At 44.5% G+C, this 16,364-nt stretch overlaps 1 protein-coding gene across 1 annotated transcript in view; it reads left to right on the forward strand.

Annotated features, from left to right (window-relative positions):
* WNT11 (Wnt family member 11) overlaps positions 1-16,364 on the forward strand; it is a 31,468-nt gene that overhangs the window by 1,255 nt on the left and 13,849 nt on the right. The window contains 4 exon segments of the mRNA XM_063149999.1: positions 2,103-2,221; positions 11,219-11,454; positions 12,050-12,327; positions 13,804-14,096. Coding sequence (XP_063006069.1) covers positions 2,103-2,221; positions 11,219-11,454; positions 12,050-12,327; positions 13,804-14,096 — 926 coding nt within the window.

The raw sequence follows: 16,364 nt of genomic DNA on the forward strand, positions 1-16,364 counted from the left end.
CTGTTGGTTTGATCAGTGACCCAGAGCTCACCAGAGCTGTAAACATTACATCTGCCCCAAAGTGTGTCCCACCCTTGCAAATTGCTCTTGCAAATGTAATCTGTGTTGGACTGAGTGGAAAAATGCATTATTACCTCTCCAAATAAAAGGGGTGCAATTGCATGCAAAGCTCTCAGTTCTTTGGGAGGTATGGAGAAATTAGATAATTTCTCTTCCACTCCAGGAGTTGAAAAAACCCCAAACTGTGACTTTTTCAAGGCAAGGGGGGAGAGTAGAGAATGGTGTTGGCTGGTCAGGTTTAGTGAGAGTGTTTTAGACCATCTGAGACATTTTACACCCAATTCTATGAGATAAGGGGTCTGAAATATCTAAATAGACACTGAAAGGCATGGGCAGGTTAAGGGTTGAAGGTTTCCAGTGTGCTTGTGGAGCAGTGGGAAGAAAAGGGCTCCCAAAGAGTAAAAGATACAGAAATACTCTGAAACAAGAAGCATGTGTGCCTGGATCCTCATGGGAGCAGTGCCTTCAAGGGATGCATCAAACCCAAATCCAAGCAGGCATTAAGGAAAAACAATCCATGGCAATGAAATCCTGCCTCCCTTGTAGGCAGTCAGTTTTGTCTTGGACTTCAAGGGAGCCAGGAACTCGCCCCTACAGGTTATTAAACTCTTTTGTAATAACAGCACTTCTCTAGAAACCCTTTACTCCAGGCACTGGGGCTGGGATAGCCAAAAAGCAGCCTGAATAGAAAAATATGCTGCAGATGGCAGAGAAAACACTCAGAAATATTCATTCCCCCAGCCCAATTGCTCCTCAAATGGGAATATTTAGGCAGAAAGCTGCAGCAGGGCAAATCCAGAGCTGGGGATCAGGAAGGATACTCTTTTTCCAGGGTAAGAGGTCTCCCAGAGTGAAGCTGACTGCTCCAACCATTCCCAGTCCCTTCCCAAACCTCTTTGAGGGGGTATTGTGGTGGACGAACAGTTACAGTTTGGGTTTGCCAGTCTGCTGTGCAATGGGTTGTGAGACTCCAGAGATGCAATGTGGTGGGCAGGTTTTTCTGTTTATTTTACTGTTGTCTTTCTCATGGGATGAGAAACCACTGCAAAGACCACAAAAAGCAGCCTGGAGCAGTGTCTGAAGTGAGGAACTGAAGGGAAACCCATTTACTGCTATTAATACTGCTGCTAAAATAAGCAAGCCATGCCCTGGAGACAGAGAGAACCCCTCTAAGGATTTAAGTCCTGCATCTGGTTTGTTTATCTGTTTGGCCCGAAGAAGGAAAAAACCAACACAAAGAAAAGGGGTGTGAGGGTATCCTTGAGAGCCTTTTTGTCTCCTCCAGGCTGCTCCCTGGAGACAAAAATGGGATTTTATGTTTACAAAGTTGCAGCCTTTTCCATGAGCTCCAGGTGCCAAGGGCTTGGAAGAAGTGAGAGGCAGAGTTAATGAGGTGAGAAGAAAAGCAAAAGGTAAAGAGCAAAACATATTAATTGTAAGAGATCAGAGAGAAACATCTGCAGGGCAAGGGCACCTGCATTGAGTAGGGAAATGCAGTTTTTATTATTTGTTTTCTCTACAGAAAAAGAAATCTAGAGAGAAGAAAGCGAGAGATGAATAGCTGAAGATTTTAGCTAATGTAAAGATCTATCTTTTTTTTTTCTTCTTCTTCTTCCTAAGGAGTTGCACAAACTTTTTGGAGAGAGGAAGAAAAAAACCCAGTAAAGTGAAGCAGCGAATGAAGTCTTGCCATGTGCAGGGTTAAATGGAAACACACAATCAGACCATAACTCTGTGTAATTCAACCCATACGGTTTGTCTGTCTGTTGACTCGAAAGGTTGTATCGAGGCTTGGCAAGGGAGAGGACTGAGAAGGGATAATCCAAACCTTTTCATGATTCATAAGCCACTCCTCTGCAATTTGGATAATAGATTTCTCTCTCACAGTGACTTGCTAAACTTCAGAGTTAACTGTAGTTCGGGCTCTTTCTCCTTTCAGGTTTTTCATCTCCAAGAACGAGCATTACCCAAACTGAAGGAAAATACACTGCGCAAAATATTAAGAAAACTCCTTTTTTTAAGAACAAATTTCTTTGGAGAAGCTGATTTCCTTTGGCCAGCAGGAGAAAGCGGAGAAAATGAAGCCAACTCTGCGATTTTTCTTAGCTGGTTTTCTGCTGTTGATTCTGCAGACAGGGCTTTGCTATGGGATAAAATGGATGTAAGTATCTGGCTCTATCTCTGCATTTTTGATGTTTTTGTAGGAATTGCTGGTCTCTTACCTGTTTGTACATCTGCTGCTTGAGGCATGCTGTAAACTGTTTAAAGAGCAGCAAGCACTGCAATTCTTCAGGCATTGATTGATTTCAAGTGTGTGTACTAGGGGCTTATGCTAACAATGTCTCCATCTTCTTTCTAAAATATGCATGATTTAGGCTCATTTAGGTTTTTTTCTCCTCATTGATACCAAGGGAAAGGCACACACTTGAATGCTTACATGAGCCACTTAATGAAGCTCCTAGCATTAGCTCCTGCTATGCTGGGAAACTCTCCCACCAGAGCCCCTGGCTGTGCTGAGTAGGAACTGAGAGCAGCAGGGATGGCAGCTGAGATAATGCTGCCCATCTCCAACCACAAGGGATGCTTGACAGATAACATGGCTTTTTCTGGACCTTTTAACCTTTGGATTTTGTGAAGGGTGTAAAAAATGAGGTGAGGAGGGGGGAGGAGGGTGAAGAAATACCAGGGACTGTGGTCAAGTCAGGATTGAGTTTCCTTGGAGGTAATGTACTGCAAAGTGAAAACATCACCATCTCACTTCTTTGCTTAAACAAGCAATCAGTTAGTTTCTTGCTGCAAAACAAACAAACAAACAAACAGGCCACTCCAAAGCCAATCTGGTTTCATGACCTCAATGAGTGATCTGTCTTTTCTACTTGGGTTTGGAGCTGGGCACAAAATAAGTAAGGGAATGTGGGTTTGCCTCAAAGGTGCATCTTTGGTAGAAAAAAAGGCACAATAATATACAATGCCAGGAAGACTCTGTAGTGCATTAAAGCAAAGATCTTTGGGATAGGTGGTGAAACTCAGACAAGAGTTTCCTGTTTTGCTGCTCCTTCTGCCACTTCATGCTGTGTCTAATTGCCATTCTGCTATTCCATTGTCATTTGAAGCTCTACTCATGCCACCTTTTATAAAGGCTTAAATTTGGATATCTGCAAATTAAGGTATCCCATTGGAGCCAGTGTTTTTACTCCCCATCATGCAGCCAGGGAAGAGAGGACCTTCCAGATGGCAATTCATCTTCTCCAAACAGGAATATCCAATAGAAATGTAAGTGATAGCCTCTGGTGATGCTGTGTGCTGCAGGGAGCTGCTATTAGCCACACATCTGCTTTTCATATCCATAAAGAGAAGCATGGTGAATCTCTCCACAGGGTATTTAAATGTATATGGTTAGGTGGGAGGAAGAGTCACCTACTTCAGGGCATCTTTCAAGGTGGCATGCTTGCCTGTGGCAGGAAGATAGGAACTAGATGATTTTTAAGGCTCCTTCCAACACAAACCATTCCATAATCTTCCATTTGTTGTCTCCATATTCTAAGGATCATTTGGAAGTAGAGGAGAGTAAGGATCTGGTTTGTTTTTCACTGCCTTGGCTTTACACCTTGTAGTAGTCAGCCAGAGCTCAATGACATAACCCAGCTGTTTGTTTCCACCAACTTCCTCCAGTACTTAGGCTCTCAGCTCTGCCAGTATCCAGCACCAGGAAAGGCAGGCATCTCCTTTCTGAAGGACATTTACCAGCATGTCTGTGGGACTCTTTTGCAATGTTTTATTTCTATGCAGCACAGAAATAAAGCTGTTTTGTGGCATCCTGATTCAGCAGGGCTTTTATGTGTAGAGCCATGACTGACTGGAGGGACTTGCCCTTATGCTTGGCACTGGTGTCCCACTTAGGCAAGATGTTTAATCATGAGTGAGGGGCTTGGGTTCCTTTGAAGGGCAGGGGTGAGATGAGCTCCAGGAGGAACCTGATAGCATAGTTATGGACAAGCCATAGACATGAAAAATGCTGGGAGGCAGGGAAAGGTCCCTGATAGCTTTGCTGTCAAAAGCAGCCTTTGGGCTGCTAAGTGGTTAAGCTGCAGGGGTTGCTTTTGGGGGTGAAGGGGGGGAGAAGCAGTTTGGGGGTAAGGCACCTCAGTTGCTGCTCCTCTGCTTCCCAGCAGACATATCCCCCCTATCAAAAAGTGAGTGGGAAAGATGAAAGCTGGGATTAAAGTGATATTTGAAGCATGAATGGCATGCAGATGCACCACTGAGCTCCCCTCACACCTGTTTAAAACCTGGCAGAGACTGCACTCTCTGTCCACAGCACTTTGCGACTGGGATGCTGGCAGCTGGAAATTCACAAAATTATGTTTGGTTTTTCTTTTGTTTGCTGTTTCTCTTCATTTCCCCACCCTCATTTTCCTATGGAAACACGGGCTAATTTTCCCCACTCCCACTCTTTCTTCTTGGGGCTCAGGGACTGTCCTTAGAAATTGCATGGGTAAGTTCTTGGCAAACAGAGTACCAAATACTGAGTAATACCTCAGACCTGCTGATCCCAGCTCTGGACTCATATTCTGGGTGCTGTACAATTGAAATCTGCTCCTTCCTTCTCTTGCTCATGAACAGAGAGGTGGGGAAAAAGAACATGATGAAGAAGGAGGAAAGTGCTATGTGATGTTTTCAGCTGTGGGATTTTCTCACTTGTCTGCCCACTGCATCATTTTTGTACACATGGTGCCAGAGTCGAGCTTCAAAGAGCATTTGGGAGGGGAAGGGAGAGATAAGGACGTGGGTCTCACCAGCCTGGAGATGAGGGAGTGACTGATAAGAAAGGTGATAGGAAATTTAATTTTGATTCAGTACATGATATAATTGCAGGGGGAGGGGAAGAATAAAAACAATTTTCAGCCTTTTAGGACTTCTCAGTAACACAAATATGCCCTGAAAATTAGTCAAAGCAAGGAGAAGGTAAAAAAAGAAATTATTTATTTTATTTTGCTTGGCTTATTTTTATGAGTTCTGTGGTCCAAATCCCCATCTGTTGGAAGTTGGTGCTGGGCCCACCAAACATCCAGCACGGTGTGTGGACAGTCAGCACCTTGTACACAGGTTCTTGCTCTTGTATACATTTCTCTTGCTGGAGAAATTTCATATCTTGTGCTCTTCCATCTAAGCTCCAGAGAGCTACTCAGGTGTAAAGCCAGAGTGTGGCTCCAGAGTATGGTTCCAGATCTTTGCTGGATCAGGATTGTTGTGGAGGTACAGCCTTTCTCCCTTTCTCATCAATGTATATGAGACCCTGAGTCCTTTTTTTTACAAACACCTTCCCATCCTGAGAGCAAAGCAGGTATGTGGGGAGGTCACATCATTTTGTGGTGCTCAGTGTTTTGTCACTGTGGCTGGGAAGGTGAGGCAGCCATTGGTTTCCTGAGATATGTCTGAGGGCCAATGCATCTAGTAATTCTATCACCTTCCCCATCTGCTTTTGCAATCCATTCAGCTTTCCCAGGAGAGTTTGGGTTTGACCAAGCAGGTGCTGGAGCAACTTATTTGGGCAGAACTGAAAAACAGATGAGCATTAGAGGGAGCTGCAGCCAGATGTGCGTGCCCCAAAGGTGTGCAGGTGTTGGGATGTCCAGGCACAGAGTGGCTTCTGAGGCACTTCTGCCTCCACAGGGATTGGCATCTCCTCTGTCCCTCTGTACTGAATGTCTCCTTTAATGTGGTTGTAAATAAGCCAAACACAGCAAGTGATTTGGGCTGGGTATTTTTGGGTTTGTTTTGTTTGGTTTTTGTTTTGGGGTGGGGGAGTTGTGTATTTTTTTGTTTTGTTTTGTTTCTTGGGGTTTTTTAGTTTGTTTTGTTTGTTTGTTTTTATTTGGTTGGTTGGTTGGTTGGGTTGGTTTTTTTGGTTTTTTCTTTTTCTTCATGGTTTGCAGAATATGCCCAGCTGGCATTAGGAATACTATTGTTTTTAGATGGAGCTTGGTCACTTCAGGAAGTCTCTGCCTGTCCCCATTGTGGTGACCCAATGATGTCTCATGTGCTCCGGAGCAATACCCAGCTGAGCTCCATTCCCACCTATTGCTGCACAATTCCTATGGTTAAATTGCAGCCCTTCAGAAGCAAAAGGCAGCTTAAGCACACCTTTTGGTGAACAGGGGATGTCCCCCAGCCCACCAACCTTGAGCAGCCCTTCTGCAGCCAGCAGAAAGCAGGGGAGAAAATGGAAATATTCTGTGCTTCCTGGCAGCTCCTGCCTCTCCCCTTCAATAGGCAGTGGAGCCACGGGCGCCTGTGAGGAGCCTGTCTGCCTGGCAAGGCACTGCTAGATGAGCTGCTGTGAAAGAGCTGCAGGATGGGGATGGCAGGAGGGGAGTGGGCTGGGGGTGAGGAAAGGGGAGTACCATGTCTTTGAAGTTTGCTCTTTGCTCCAGCTTCAGGAAAAGTTGACAAAGCTCCATGGCCTTGCTCAGCACTCAGTGAGCCAGCTCGCTGCTGGCATTGACTTCATTCAAGCTTGGGCATGAAGTCAACAGCCCTGTGCCCACTACTGCCAGCACTGGATTTGGCACCATATCTGAAAACAGCTCTTATTTTAAGCTTTTAGTTCAGAGTTGGTTTCCCCCACACACACACTTCTCTCCTTCTTCCTCTTCTTTCTGTTTTTTTTTGTTTTTTTTTTTTTTTTTAACCACATAAATCCTACTTCTCTGTTTGAAAGGCCCTTGCAGAACCAGGGGAAGCATTTACTAGGGGATGTGGTGTCTTTCCCAGGACTTGTGGTCCCCAGGCTGGAACTGATGCAGGGCAGGGTGGCAGGGGCATGGGCTGCCTTAGACTACCAGGAGCTTAGACAACGTTATTGTAACTCCCCTGCAAGCCTTTTCCAGATGAAAACCTGAGAAAATAAGGCTCATGCAGATTAAAAACCTTCAATGAGATCAAATACAAAAAGAAATCTTAATCTCTGCCTCTCTTTATTAACTTTTACCACATACTTCACTCTCCACAGCCATGGAATTTTGTCTAAATCTTTTTGTGTCACCCACATACCTGCAAGATTAAGGAGTTTAGGAATAGGCACTAAAAAGAATGCTTTTTCAGCAAGCAAAGCTGATAAATTGGAGTAGAGGTTCATAGTTTCACCAGCAGTCCCTTTGTGAGACTTTTGGAGATCATGTCACACAAGGGAAGATGGGGAGATGCCTTCAGAGAGAAGATTCTTCCACCCTTCCAGGGTGTTTTAAAGGACATCAATGTTTTGCTGCTCAATTGAAGGAGTTCTTCTCCCTTTGTCTTGACCAGGAGCAGTGTCCTACTCACAGGGTACCTTGTAAACCAAATAACATATGGCTTTCATTGATATCTGCTACCTTCTGAAGGTGCTTCTTCCTAACCTGCACTATGAACAGTCCTCTCGTGGGGCCCAGACATGCAGGAATGGGCCCATACCTCCCAAATGACCTAACACTGCAGAGCATTAATGCTTTCAAATGAATTTAATAACTGCCTGAGATAATTAAAAGAGTAAATGAATGTCATGATCCATCTATGCATATTTCCTCTGTAATCATGTTCATGGTTTTCTATCAGTATCCAGAACTTCAACTGAAGGACCTGCTGTGTTATATTAGATCAAGAGATGTTTGTTTTAGGCCCTGTTTATTTGAAGGGATGGATCAAAAATGTATATTTTAAAAAAAGGTGAAATAATCACCCCTTCGTTTTCTGGAGAATGAAGGATGGGGCAGGAGAATTAGGTGAGATCAGGAGGAAACAGTGAAAAACAGCATTTCCAGGGTGAAACAGGTAAAATCCCCTTTTCAGATGAAGAGTGTGAATCCACAGAAAGATGTTTGTCAGGGATCTTTTTCCCAGGTTGAGAAATGAAGGATATTCTTCTAATTATGCCCTTGAGGGCTGGATTTCAAGGCTGGCTGTGCCCCATTGGCTCCAGTTTCCCTCCCAGTGCTGGTGATCAGTGGAGACTGTGTGAAGACAGGCCAGAGACCCACCACCAAATCCTACCATGGACAAGCCTCTCCTGGGGGATGTTTTTCTTTCCACAAATGGATATTCTTTCCCAATAATGTCATTGCAGGCAGTGGGTATCCATCCCCTGATGCTGCCAGAATTTAGAAAGCAGGGAGGGGTGGCGCATTTCCATAGGGAGGGTTTAGAGTGACATGGAGTGAAGAAGATATTCCTAAATGTGGGACAGAGACTGGACAAACCTAGGTTGTCAGGGCATGGAATAGATGACCTAATAGGCTTCTCAAAATCCTGATCTGTGATTTGTAAATGCCCTTTTCAGTCTCAGCAAGTGACTACAGTAACTGAGTTTTCTTTTCCATCTCCATTACCTTTTAAGTTTTCCTCCTGATGCTTGGAGATGTTTCCAATTATAGGTTCTCACAAGCAAAGACATGAAGTTTAGGTCTGGGAGATGCTCAGAAAACACCTTCCTGCATCTTGCAGTTTTATTCTTGGTAGGCTTCCTGGAGCTCAGCTCATTCTATGAGAAACAGCCTTGCTGCCATTTACTGAGTTCTCACCGATCAGAAGGTATTTTCCCTCTTCCATGAAGTAAATGGTTTTCTTGTTGCACTATAGAACTGCTGCTCTAATGGTGATCACTTCAAGGCACCTTTTATGATACAGTCTCATTGCTTCAAATCCTGTTTTTATATGCTGAGGATGAGTTTCAGTCTGAATTCTGCTTTCATCCCTACCTGTAGATGGTTATTTGTGCTATTCATGACTTGTCTGTAATGGTGAGATAGGGGTACCTCAATGTAGCCTTCCAAGCCCTTTAAAGAGGCTGAAGACATCTAGAAAAGATCAGAAAATGTAGTGTAGACCTAGGAGATATATGCATCCTTCTGGAGGGCCAGCCAAAACATTCCAAGGCCTCTCAAGGGCCACCCAACACATCTGATTGGAAAACTGAGCTGCTGCCTCGTGGTACAGCCTCTCTCAGAGACTTGGAATGTTCCTCATTTGCCTGAAGCTCAGGCTGTGAAGTTCTCTCACTGCTCCTGCCACATCCTGCCTGTTTCCCTTCCTGCTGGGACATGCCATGCTGGAGTTTTTATTATTTATACTCTATTACTGTTGAGCTGCTTTGGCCTCTTGCCTGATTTGTGTTGCACCTCATACCTGCGAGTTGCTGATAGGCTTTCTGGGATAACTTTCCACAGATTCCTGGTGTCAAGTGCTCATATCTCATTCAAGCTCTGTGCTTATACCATTCAAATGTCTGTGCCCCTGCTCAGTGTCTGGGTTTCCTACATAGAGCAGAAAATGAGCACTTCTAAGTCATGATGGTGTCTTAGCATAGGTCCCCAAAGCACAAAAGGGTAACTACTTCCTAGATGTGGCTTTTTGCTTTCCATGAGCTCAAGAAGGATCCTGAAGGTCTGCTGTGAGGTCCCCAGTGTAGAGGTTTGCTGTCAGGTGACAGTCACACTATTCAGAGAGTCATGTCTCTACCTTCAAGGACAGAATCTCTCTGTTCAGATGTACCCAGTACATCACCAACAAGTTTTTTCTCCACCAGTTCAGGTTCACATCTGAGGCAGGGTGAGTTGCCTTCTGGAGGGGCCCCTCTCCAGACAAGGAACTTTGTATGAACACCAGTGTGTATGGGAACAAGATGAACTGCAGGGCAGAATTTCTGAGGATTGAATCATAGAATCATTTAGGTTGGAAAAGACCTCTGTGATCATTGAGTCAAACCAATAACTTAACACTGCCAAGTCCACCACTTTTTCCTTTCTCTTGAAATTCACTAGCAATGACTTCTGCTTCCAGTATTTTTAACAGACCTGTTAAATATGTGTATGAAGTATATATTTATATAGCTTTCAGAGCAGTGGTTTCCCTTCCAAGTTTGCCACTGTGTATCTAGTGCCAGAAATGCCAAACTCCCAGTCACCTGGGAATTTGTCAGAGCCAGCCTATTCATCCCCAGCAAGGATTTAATTCCTCCAGTTTTCATTAGGGCTCAATTTTAGCTCTGTTTCCATCTCATTTAACTTCTGAAGAATGTGGATGTTACAGTAATAAAGTCAAATGCACCCCAAAATGTGTTTGCTAATAAGCCAAACTAACCAAGATGTCTTGGGATGAATCTGAAAGCCAATACATTTAACAAGTACAGGAGGAAATATGTGTTAAAGTTATGTTGCCATGATCTGATGCCATCAGATTATTGATTCAGCCTGCTAGAAAGTTGTTTTATGGGAATGAATAACTTTTATGGCTACCCTAAGAAAGCCAAAAAGATACAAAGAGAGTTCCACACTTCCCTTCTGCTGATCGTTGTGGGTGCTCAGGGAAGAAGAGGACAACCCTGTGAGATGCATGTCAGCATTTGTTCTTTTTTTAACCTGGAAAAGTTGGCAATTGGACAGTGGAAGAACCACCACTGTGGGATGTTGTTCTTTTCTTTCATGGTAACATATGTGCTGGTATTCATGGATCCCTTCTCAGATTTGGCTGTGGTGCTCTCTCTGCACATTCTCCCACTGAGCTTTTGCAGTATGGTTTTGGGAGACTAGAGAAACAGACTTATCTATCTGCAACAGTGATTTAATTAGTAGAGGCCTTTGGCATTAACTTTAAGTGAAAGCATATGTTTTGCAAATTTGATGATTTTTCCCTAGGCCTTGCAGGGGATTTTCTCCATAATTAATTACACGACATTTAGCATAATCCTTTGAGAGTGTGTGAGACAGATGCTGAATACAAAATACTGATAACACCAGCGTTGCTTTTTTCCCCCAAATGCCACAGTCTTGGAGGATCCAGATTTCTTTTATCATGGAACTGATGGGTCATTTTTTACTCTGTTGGGAGGTCTGTGCTCTTCATTCTTCAGCAAACAACCTTCCCCACAGGATTTACACATCCGGTTGACTTGACATATACCCCTGGAGCTTTGTACAGCCTCCCCTCAGGAATGGAGAGAACTGCACACTGCTAAAGGGTGTTTCTTCCCACCAACTTTATATGAGATAAATCACTCTTCATGGTTGCTCATCTTTCTCACCAGCTTTATCTAAGCACTTATTTACAGAAAGCTTTAATTAAGTCAGGTGAATGTACACGGCAAGACTGTGTTCTAATGTTTTTGTGCATGTGCTTGTCTCCTCAGAGCTCTGTCCAAGACTTCTTTGGCTTTGGCCCTGAATCAAACCCAGCACTGCAAGCAGCTCGAAGGGCTGGTGATTTCTCAGGTGCAGCTGTGCCGCAGCAACCTGGAGCTGATGCAGACCATTATTCAGGCAGCGCGGGAGGTGATAAAGACCTGCCGGAAAACCTTTTCAGACATGAGGTGGAACTGCTCTTCAATAGAGCTGGCTCCTAACTACCTGCTGGACCTAGACAGAGGTAAAACAGCACTGCTGGCTCACTTGGGACTGGAATCAGTGGAGTCAGTCTGTGTGTGTGTGAGTGTGTGTTTGTGTGTACTTGTGTTTGTGTGTGTGTGTGCGCTGGAGATAGGAAGGGTCTTGCTCCTGGCAGGCCATGGAGGCACTACAAAGCCTACTTGTCCTGTTCTCTGAGACCACATTCACCATTATGGTGCCAGTCATGCCCAGAGGCCCTTGGATCCAAGACCTTGTCTACCCCAACTCTTACAAAGCAGACCAGTTGAGCAGTTCTGGTCTGCTCATCCCACTGGGAGTCATGGGAGGAGCAGAAGGAGGCAGGAGACTCACAGGAGGGCTTAACCACATGCTCCAAGAGCAAATCACACCATAATGAACAAGATGCCTAAATCCATGACTCCTTGCCCTGCTGGGATGTTGTCTTATGTTGAAGAGTTCTCTTAGATGTGCTCCAAACTAGTGGTGCCATGGGACACCTCAGCTGCAGTGAGTCGGTGTGTTGGCTGCTCTGTGGGACACAGACTGTGTGAGTCTCTTTTTGGGGAATGTGTATGTGGCCCAGGAGGCTGAGCTGGAGTTCTTGTCTCTTTCAGGCACAAGGGAGTCAGCATTTGTATATGCCCTCTCTGCTGCTGCCATCAGCCACACTATTGCCAGAGCCTGCACCACCGGGGACCTCCCTGGCTGTTCCTGTGGTCCCATCCCAGGTGAGACACCTGGACCTGGGTATCGATGGGGAGGATGTGCAGACAACCTCAACTATGGTCTTATCATGGGGTCCAAATTTTCAGATGCTCCCATGAAGATGAAAAAATCAGGATCACAAGCCAATAAACTGATGCATCTGCACAACAGTGAAGTAGGGAGACAGGTAACAAATCCACAAGAGTTATTGTACTTGTACAATCATCTGTAGTGTTGGTCACGTGGTGAGGTTCAGTCTCTCTATCAGCTAGCAAAAGGAGCAGGTTTCTCAAAGATTGCTCTGAAGTCCTTTGGCCTGCTGAAAACTGTAGCTGTGTAACTCCCCCTGTGACTCAGGGAGTCCCAAATGCTGTTATTAGCCCTGTTTCACCGTGGGTGGGATGTCTCACTGCCCCATTTGCACAGTCAGTGTGGGCTCTGGCTCTGCCTGCCCCAGGAGGTGTGCTGGGGACGGGTCCCATCGTGCTCTGCCAGGGGCATTGTGGGGGCAAAGTGCTGTGCAAACCTGGAGGATTATCATCTGCCACATGCATCCAGCAGCAATTGCCTCCAGCCATCCCTGCAGGCAGGAGGGAGGATTCTTTTTCCTTTTCAAACTGCTATGCTAGTGATTATTCTCATATCTGGCACAAGCTGCTTTTAACAGCTTGCATCCAGTGGAGGGATAATATTTACCATGTGCAGTGCCTGGTGTGCACTGATGTGCAAATCCCTGTGGCAGCTGTCCATGCAGCTGAAGAGATGGATGGGGGAGGGCTACAAAACTGACCCCTGCACCCATCTCTGAGGCTCCAGTGGTTCCACAGACTGCTCCTACTGCACAGCTTGGTCTTTCCAGGGCTGCCTGTGCAGACAAACTTGGAGCATGCTGAGCTCATTGGGAGCTTGCTGTGTAAATACAGGCTGACTCCACCTTTGCAGAGCACAACCATGCTGAAGTTTCCCTCTCTGGCTCTTTTTTTTTTTTTTTTTCTACTATTCCCACACTATTTGGTTTGTTTGCTTGGGGTCTGAGGATTTTTTAAAATTTTGTTTTATTTTTGTAATGTCTTGATTTTTTGTTTCAATTGCAAAGGGCAAATTTTTGTTTGGGACATTGTGTTGCCATGGCTGGTGCATTCAGCCCTTTCTGGCAGCATCTTGCCACGTCCCAGTGAAATGAGAACAGTGCAGAATCAAAGTAAAAGGCTGTTTTGGCCCCATGACCAGCAGAAAGGCAGGGTGAGAGTGCACTGAATTCAACAAAGCCATGACATCTCTCTTACCAAAGCCCAAAGCTGCTGGAGGTTGAAATTGATGTTAATTATCTATTTATGGAATGTTTTGATATTCATCTCCTTAGGAATTTAGAGGGTGGAAATGCAGCCCAATATAGATATCTAATCAAAATTCAAAATACTCTTCTGTCTTCTGGCTGCAAAAGAGCCCTTGTGAAAGTAGTCCTGGACTGATAGTGATCACCAAAGAGCTGTACAATCTCATTCACTTTCAAAGTAGCCATTCTAGACTGCCTGTGCAGAAATGAGAACAGTAGGACTTTTCTATAGCATCTCCTGCTAAGGAAGCACCTTCATTAGCAAGCTTGTGGGATGTTTGGCTGTAAGAGAAGGGCATTTCCTAACTCCTGCATTCCTTTTTGCAGGTCTTGAAAGCCTCTCTTGAAATGAAATGTAAGTGCCATGGAGTTTCTGGGTCATGCTCTATCAAGACCTGTTGGAAAGGCCTTCAAGAGCTGCGAGACATTGCACTGGACCTCAAAACCAAATATTTATCTGCCACCAAGGTTGTTCACCGGCCCATGGGCACACGCAAATACCTGGTGCCAAAGGATATTGATATCAGGCCAGTCAAAGAGACAGAGCTGATTTACCTGCAGAGCTCACCTGATTTCTGCATGAAGAATGAAAAAGTGGGGTCACATGGGACCCAGGACAGGTGAGGACTTTTGCAGTGGGTACTCACTGTACTCTGCCCCCAAAGAGGGGAACATGTATGAATAAGGGGCAATCAAGGAGGTGACATACACATGCAGGTAAAGCACATCTCTGACATACAATATGGTTTACCAATTCCTAACCCTGTTCATGATGGCTGTGGCCAAGACAGGGCTTGCTGACACATTTTCCATTACACAGTCAGGCACAATATACATTTCAAAATTCCCTGGGCAGCTTACCCCCATGGGAACTTGTAAGGACCAAGCAGCTGCTTTATACTGTGTTGAGTCTCAGTAATTTCTTGCAGTCACTGCTGATTAGAAGAGTTGTTATTCTAAGGCTCCCCTAAGCAGGCAAATATTAACTCAGAACCAGCACTCCTAGATTGCACAAAACCACCCCAAAAGTGCAAAGATGATATTTAATTTTTTTCTTCTACTGCTACTATATTAAAGGTCTGGGTGTGTTTGTATTGCTTATGACTCTGCAGAGGAATTTCTTTATTGCACTAATATTGGGGATTTAAGGCCATTATGGTCAAGCACAGCCTCCACTGGGCAGCATACTCTTCCCTTTCACAGGCAACAGGCATGCCTTTCTCCTCCCACCATCTGTTTAATTTCCTCCAACACAAACTAGTTCAACATTTCAACAATCTGAGCATCTCTAGGTGGGCAGACCTATCTGATCTCTCTACAGCTGAGCCATCAACAGCCAAAAAAAGTGTATGTTTCCATAATTTTCCTAATTTTTGTTAGCTGGCTTCAAGGGCTGGATTTCAACCTCTCCTGCTGGTTTACCTTTCTTTAGATAGTTCTCATAATTCTTCTTTGCTCTTTCTGTTATTTTGCGGTGGAGGCTCAGGCAAGTGGCAAGGAGTGTGTGCCTGGCCTGTTTTGGGATGCCTTCCTTTTAATGTAGTGGTGATACTTGGATTTGGACCATTATGGTTCAATGGAGAGAAGGTTTTGCTGAAATGAAATTACCCAAATGCAGACAAGATAAACTATATGTGCATCTGGGAATGGGGACACATGGGTTAATGGTAGGCTTGGCAGTGCTGTGGACTTCATTTTAGAGGGCTTTTACAGCCTCAATGTTTCTGTGATTCTGTATCAGCATGTAAGTGGTGGAACTGATCAGTAGATAAGACAGCTGAATGAGACAAGACTGTCTTTTTTGTCCCCTGATGCTTCATGACAGTCAATGTCCTCTATCCTCTGACATCAATGCCTGGAGTACTCTATAATGGCACATATCTGACAGCTCTGTGGTGGGAGCACCAGGCTGAACTTTATCACCCATTCAGCAGTGCAGCATTAATTATCAAGTGAAGATGTTTATAAGTCACTAAGAATAGCTAGGAAAAGGCATATGTTGAAACAGGTTTCTGAAAGAAAATGTCATCTTAGTGGAAGCGAAGTTTTTGTGGTTTTGTGTGGATTTTGTATGATATTTGTGCCTTGAAAATGACCTCTTTGTTCTGCCTTTCTGTTTTGCAAGGAAAAAAATTAGAGATTATTTGGAAATTAGTTTTATAGGAATTGCATTAAATGAACAGGTGTCAAAACAAAGTTGAATTCATTACAGATTTGCCAAGTAAAACATTTTCCTTGAGCTGAAATCCTTTCAAGGGACAGGAGGTGTGACTTCTTCATCTAATCTTATTTTACAGCAGATTTCAACTTTTCATCCCATCTAGGGATGAAAAATATGTCAAGGTCCTGAATGATTTTTTTTTTTCCTTCTGAGGAAAGGAAAATGTGTGTTGCAGGCGTGCATTTATCCTGAGCTGGATGACAGCCACGACTGTGAACCTGCCAGCCAAGGGTCCACAGGAAGTGAGATGGAGTGGGGATTTAGAGGACCAAGATATTAAGGTGGGAGGGGATGACTTTCAAAAGGAACTTGTCAAAAAATACTCCTCATTCTCAGATGTGCAAGATGGTGAAGGCCATGGGAGGGGAGGAGGGTGAGACAGTCCCATGCTGAGCTTCAAGCACCACTCAGGCCAAGTTTTTAAGGTCATGTGTGATGGGACTTGTTTTCATTACAGTCCATCTGCAGCGTCTTGAGAAGATGCATGGTGTTTCAAAATTGGCATGTGTTATATGAGCCGTAGCAACTCCTTTCCTGAACTAAATTACTAGTGGAAATTAATGTAAAATACACACAGTGTGTTTGAAGATTGGTCCATGCTCCCTGGGGGGAGCTGAGAAAAGGAGATCTTCCCTAGTCTCCTCCTCCCATGGATGCCTTTTTCTCT

This window comes from Melospiza melodia, chromosome 2 (assembly GCF_035770615.1).
Source record: "Melospiza melodia melodia isolate bMelMel2 chromosome 2, bMelMel2.pri, whole genome shotgun sequence".
Taxonomy (NCBI): domain Eukaryota; kingdom Metazoa; phylum Chordata; class Aves; order Passeriformes; family Passerellidae; genus Melospiza; species Melospiza melodia.